General features: G+C 37.0%; 1 protein-coding gene across 1 annotated transcript; it reads right to left on the bottom strand.

Annotated features, from left to right (window-relative positions):
• Positions 1 to 4776: 4776 nt before the first annotated feature.
• On the bottom strand, positions 4777 to 6234 carry LOC122314582. Its single transcript, XM_043130157.1, has 2 exons — positions 6036 to 6234; positions 4777 to 5552 (listed from the first exon to the last, which is right to left on the bottom strand). The coding sequence occupies exons 1-2, from the start codon at positions 6232 to 6234 to the stop codon at positions 4777 to 4779; spliced, it is 975 nt and encodes a 324-aa protein (XP_042986091.1).
• Positions 6235 to 6460: the final 226 nt, after the last annotated feature.

Raw genomic sequence — 6460 nt, 5'->3', positions numbered from 1 at the left:
ATGTTATCAAAAATATCATAGCGAAAATTACAGAAAATATTCATATTCAAAGTTCCTATGGCATAGCATAACTAAACATCTTTTCATATCAGAACAGAGACCATGTTCAACTCTCAAGGTAGAGTTGTGAAAACCGCGCTAGCTAACTGAGCAGAAACAGAATGTGAATCTTTCCCTCATTTATTCTCAGAGTCCTGAGTGTGCACATAGGAAAGACCACGCAGAAACCACTTTGCTTCCAAAGTGGGTGCACCAGAAATAGAAACGTTGATAGTAACCCAAACAGAAGACACTATTAGTACTCGTGCTAGGTCAAACAGATCACCATCCACAAACCATATCTAGGTTCAGAATGTCATGCCAAAAGTTTTCAGAAATCACATCATATCATATTAGAGTACAGGACATATTAAGAACATAATAGAATCAGATCACAAAAATATAATTTATGCACAAAATTTCATATTCATTCTTTTTTGCACAGTTCAGAAATTGAATGCCAGAAAAAATAAACTCATGTCTACATTAGTCATGACAAAAATGCTTTCTCTTTCATCAAAGTTCATGAATGATGTTGAACAAATAACTGAGCTTGTTTTCATAATTCTTTTCATAACATATAAGGTATATTTTCATAAATCAACCCTAGTTTATTTTATTTTTATGCAAAGTCTAGCATAGGAACCCCGCTTACTTGGATTTCTTAGCTTTTTCAGAAATTATCCTCAACAATGCCGACCAAATATAAATCATCACCTATAAAATAATCATGTAGTTTCGGTCAAACACGTATCTCGATATTTAAACCAGAAATACTAAAAATTAACCTATTTTAATTCCTCAATACCTAAAATTCTCATAATCCTAAAATACCATCATTTCCCAAATCCATCAATATCCACTTAATTTAATTAATCTAATTTCAACTCAATTGCCAGTCTATTTAAGAACTCAAACCCAACCCACTTAAATAATGAAACAATCGTCGTAATAAAAATATTACCAAGCCCAAAACCGTAAAAACATACTAGCCCATTTTGGAAAAATGCACGGCCCAACGTACAATCAAGCCCGACACCTTAACCTAAGATCATAACATGTGACCCAAGTGCTTGACGAAAAATTTTGTAAATAACAATAAGGAAAACATGTTTTACTTTACGTAGAAAGAAACGACCACTTTTAGAAATAGATTTGACAGGTATTCACTAGAATACCCAAGTGTGATGGAGACTCACTGAGAGGGAGGGCCAGCAAGCGGAGGAACTAGGGCTTGGCAATAGTCTTGGGTTATTGAGAAGTCCCACATGGCTTAGGAACAAGCTCATCCTGGGCTTTTCTATGAGTGTTGGGCTGTGATTCTGTGATTCAATAATCTCACCCACAAATTTTCATAGCCCATAAAAAGATTCTACCTAATCTACAAGTATTTAATGATTTTAACCTAGTTAGGAAGTCCAAAGAAAAAATATTCGATATCCACCAAAAATAAAATTTAGGCCTGTAGTCCATTCCAAGAAAACTCGTTAATCTCAAGTGGGTTTTTTATTAGTATAAACCCAAAAATTTTAGAAAATGATTGGGTGCTAGACCTGGGTGTACACCTAGATACCCCCCATATGATAAGGATAAGTGTATGTGGTGTATGAGATCCCACATTGCTAGGGAAGGAGAAATTTTTTCTGTTTATAAGGTCCCAATTGTATCATTGACTAGTCCATTTGTAGTATAGGCCATGTGATTTAAGCCTTCTATTGGAGCATTACAAATGGTATCAGAACCTATCCCAACCAGAAATGTGGGATTTGAGCCGTGCCACCTACAATGGACAAGCCTGACGAGGACGTTGAGAATTTAAGGGGGGTAGATTGTGATACCCCCATATGATAAGGATAAAGGTAGGTGGTGTATGGGATCTCACATTGCTTGAGAAGGAGAAATTCTTGCTCTTTATAAGGTTCCAACGGGGCTCCAATTCTATCATTGACTAGTCCTTTTGGAATATAGGCCATGTGGTTTGGGCCTTCCATTGGAGCGTTACAAATGGTTTCAGAGCCTATCCTAACTAAAAATGTGGGACTTGAGCCATGTCACCTACAACAAACAGGCCCAACGAGGACGTCATGAATTTAAAGGGGGTAGATTGTGATACCCTTATACGATAAGGATAAGGATAGGTAGTGTATTTGATCCCACATTGCTTGGGATGGAGAAGTTCTTGCTCTTTATAAGATTCCAATAGGGCTCCAATTTTATCGTTGACTAGTCATTTTGGAGTATAAGCAATGTGATTTGGGCATTCCATTGGGGCGTTACAACTTTCCAAAACTATTATAATAATAGTAGTAATAAGATAGTTTGTGAATGGTAGTGAGATAGTTTGAGTTGAGTATTTTTTAGATTTTGGGAAATGAGAGAGAAAAACTTGAATAAAAAATATTATAAAGTTAAAATATTGTAAGAAAATAGTTTTATAATATTATTTTTGTTTGGAGATTTAAAAAAATTGGAATTGTTTTTTATTTTTTATTTGAAAGTTTGAAAAAGTTATAATGATTAGTTTGAAACTTTTCTATTTGAATTATGTTTGAGAATAAGATGGGATGAGATGAAATAAAATCAAATGAGAATTTTGTCTCTCATCTAAAGCCTCAAACCTATCCAGTAATGGTTAGATAAAAAAGTTAAAAATTTGAAATTGAAAAGTGTTTTTGTTTGTGGTGTTTAAATATTAAAATGAGATGAGATAAGTTGAAAGAACTTTGTTACCCAAACTAGGCTGAAAAGCTACCAGTCTCTCTATGCCATGGGACGAGGGAGAGATTCGTCAACTCCTAAACAACTCAATAATAATAATAAAAAAAAAAGTACAAGAAAATCTAAACTAAAATCAAAGCAAAATCATTCAATAACTTGAGAATCAAAATCGACCTACAAGTCTTGCTTAGAACAAAAAAATCGATCGACCTACAAGTAGAAAATGAACAAAGAAGGAAAAAATGCAAAAAAGAGAGAAGAAGTTCCTATAAGAAGAAGAACAACAAGCAACCATAAAGAAGAAAAAGATGCTGTCAGGGAATTGGGAAGAAAAGAAAAGAATAGAAAAATAAGAAAAGGAGAAAAGAAAAGATAGAAGAAAGAGGAAGAGGAAAAGGAGAAAAGAAAAAAATAATAAGAAAGAAAGACAAAAGAAGATAATAAAGAAAGAAAAACGCTTTAAGGATTGAGAAACATGACTGATTGTATTTTTTTTTAATGGATAAGTAAGTGAATATTAATGAATTTATATATTTTTTTAATTTTTTAAAATATGTTTGAAAATATTTAAAAAATACATTCGCACTTGTCAGTACAGTATATGGCCCCATTCTCAATTCAATTTACATTTGTCTAGTAAGGAAAAGAAATGGGGGAAGCAAAAAGAGAGTGTTGCAACTTGTGTGAGCCAAGAAGAGAATAAACAAAAGTTAAAGGGAAAACAAAATATAGAAAAAGGAAGAAAGTGGTTGAGGCAGAATTGGATTTGGGAAGAGGATATGTTAGTTCTTTTTCTTTTTTTTTTTTGAAAGGAACAGTTGTATTAATCTGATAGAGAGAGAAGCTCTCCCCTCTCTCTAGAGAAAAAGCTAATCTGATATTGCCCTAGAGGGAGGTGGGAGCCTCTGCTCCTCCTCCCTCCCTCCTCCTTTTAGTTTTCTTGCCTTTAGTTTATATTTTCTTCTTTTCTTCCAGTTTCATTTGTTCTTTTGGTTTCTGTTTGGTTTATTTTCAGCTAGCTCTTGCGGTTATGGTGGCTTAGCCCTTGTCCCTTTACAGCACCATCTCGTAGCGAGGATTTTCAGTAAAGGTCCCAAGAGCAACCTTGAGGTGGCTCATTTCAGAGGAGACGCGCATAGACGCTGGTCTCACCGAGGTTGGTGGATCTAGACAAGGTGAGTGGCTAGCTACCCTGTTTTGTTGACGCAAGGCTGGCGGCAATGGACTAAGGTGCGGCGAGGCTATGGAGGGTGGCTCGTCGGCAAGAGATACGTTGCTCTGTTTTGTAACAGGGTGTTGGTGGTACGAGCAGCAGAGTCCTAGTGGTTGTCGGCAAGAGGCACATTGGCCTTCTTTCTCTCTAGTTTTGGCCGTCGTTTTGATGAGCATAAATTTGGGCCTCGTCTTCTTGTGTCTTGTGGTGATGGTCAATGCAGCAGTTTGTGCTGCATGGTATCAAAGAAGAAGGAAGGGGCGACGGGGAGTAGCGATGAAACCCTAGCTGGGCCCCACGTGTTACCTTGTTTATGCGCCCCTTTTGTTTTTTGTGCTATTATGTTTTATTGTTTTATGCTTAATGTAGTAATATAGTTAGGTTAAATAATTAGTAATAGTTTATTGGGCCTTGGCCCTTGTCCCTCTTCTCCTTTGGAGGATGAGGGTTTCCCCCTCACCTCTTTTAGAGGTGGAGGGTTTCCCCCCACACCTCCTTTGGAGGTTGAGGTTTATTCTCCCGCTCTCCCTTGGAGGGTGGGGTCCTGGCAGATTTCTCTCTGACAAGGCTAGATGGACACATCTGTTGTTTATAGAAGCTTGCATCTCGAAAGCCTTGTCTCTAGAGAGTTTATTGAAGTTCTAGACAATGTCCGCCAAAAGGATTTTGAGTGCAGGGGAGCTCCAAACAGATGATTAGTTTGGCTTGAAATCAAGGTTTTCCTGTTTTATCAGTCACAGCTATAACTTCCGTCATGAATGGAATTGAAGTCTATTTTCAAAAAAAAAAAAAAAAGCATCAGCTGATTACAATAGAGAAGCAATACAATAAGGGACATCCTCAATATCAACAAGGACATCAGTGATGTGTAGTGCATCTCTAGCTAGGTAATGAGCCAAACTATTACAACTTCTAGGTGTAAAATCAACTAAAAATGAATCAAAACCCTGCAACATTTGTTTGATATCACTAATAATCAAACTAGATTGCTTCCAACTAGCTTTGTTGCCTTTGATGTCATTTACTACATTCACTGCATCCCCTTCAAGTTTGATCTGTTTCAGTCCAATGTCAAAAGCCAACTTTACAGAATGTAAAGCTCCAAAAGCCTCAGCCAAAGAAGGGTTAGGAAATAGAGGTCTGCACATCCTCATACAAGCAATCACTCTTCCTTCCCAATCCCGAATAATAGTCCCAACACCCACTGCAGAATCCCAGTTGACTTTATACACATTAGCAGGGGGAGCATTCCATTGGATAGCCTGAGGGATAGTAGTTGCAGGATTAGTTGTCTGTTGAGAGGAAAGAGTAGCAAGATCTTCAATTTTCTGAGCAACTTGTCTCATAATAAATTGAGGACTAGAAAAAGTTTGGTTAAAAACCAAATCATTTCTTCTTCTCCATATTTTCCATGCCACCACAGCTACTTCCATTAAAACTTCATCTTCGAGATCCTGAACCATTTGCATCAACAAATCCTTGAAGCTAATCTGGTTCTTACTTTGTTTCTGCAATTTTGAGGAGCAAATACACCACACATCCATAGCTGCCACGCACTCCCACAAGACATGTTCCACAGATTCTTCATGTTGATTACGAATAGGACACTAAGGATCTTTAACAACCTTTCTCTTAAAAAGATTAAGTTTTGTTGGAAGGCTATTGTGACATGCTTTCCACAAAAATAATTTCTCTGCATTTGGAACTTTAATCCTCCAAAGCTTGTTCCAGTTTTCTTTGTCAACAAAGGCTTGAGAATTCTGACCTTTATTTCTCTGATGAAGCTCAAGTTGCAGATGATATGCACTTCTAATAGAAAAAATCCCATTAGAAGTACATCTCCAGACAACTTTATCAGGACTGTTGCATAAACTGATTGGAATCTGTCAAATTATCTCAGCTTCCCTTTGAAGAAAAACTTGATCAATCACTTTTGTCTTCCAGGTTTTGGCTTCATGATCAATAAGTGCATAAACTGTCTCCTTAGGATCCAAACAACTAATAGGACTTTGAACTTTGAATGATGTTGGAATAGGCAACCACTTATGGTGCCAAATCTTAGTACCTGCACCATTACCAATACGCCAGAATAATCCTTCTTCCAACAAAGGTTTTGCAGCCATGATACTCCTCCATATAAGGGATGGGTGCCTTGAAGTTGAAGCCTTTAGGAACTGGCCACCAGTATAGTATTTAGAGGAGAGAACTTTTGTAGCAAGAGAATCAGGGAAATGAAGCAATCTCCACCCTTGTTTAGCCAGCATTGCAAGATTAAAATGTTCAAGGTCTCTGAATCCTAGCCCACCCACGCTTTAGCCATCTTATTCTAGTGACACCAATGGATCTTCCTCTCCTTAGCTTTCTGACCCCACCAGAATTGTTGAGTCAATCAACCAATTTCTTATAAGAGGGACTTAGGAATCTTAAACACACCCATACTATAAGTAGGGATAGCTTGGATAATAGACTTGATAAGGATTTCTTTGCCTA

The sequence above is a fragment of the Carya illinoinensis genome, chromosome 1 (genome assembly GCF_018687715.1).
Source record: "Carya illinoinensis cultivar Pawnee chromosome 1, C.illinoinensisPawnee_v1, whole genome shotgun sequence".
In the NCBI taxonomy this organism is placed as follows: domain Eukaryota; kingdom Viridiplantae; phylum Streptophyta; class Magnoliopsida; order Fagales; family Juglandaceae; genus Carya; species Carya illinoinensis.
The sequence above is the reverse complement of the archived record's forward strand: the minus strand, read 5'-3'. Positions and strand labels throughout refer to the sequence as shown.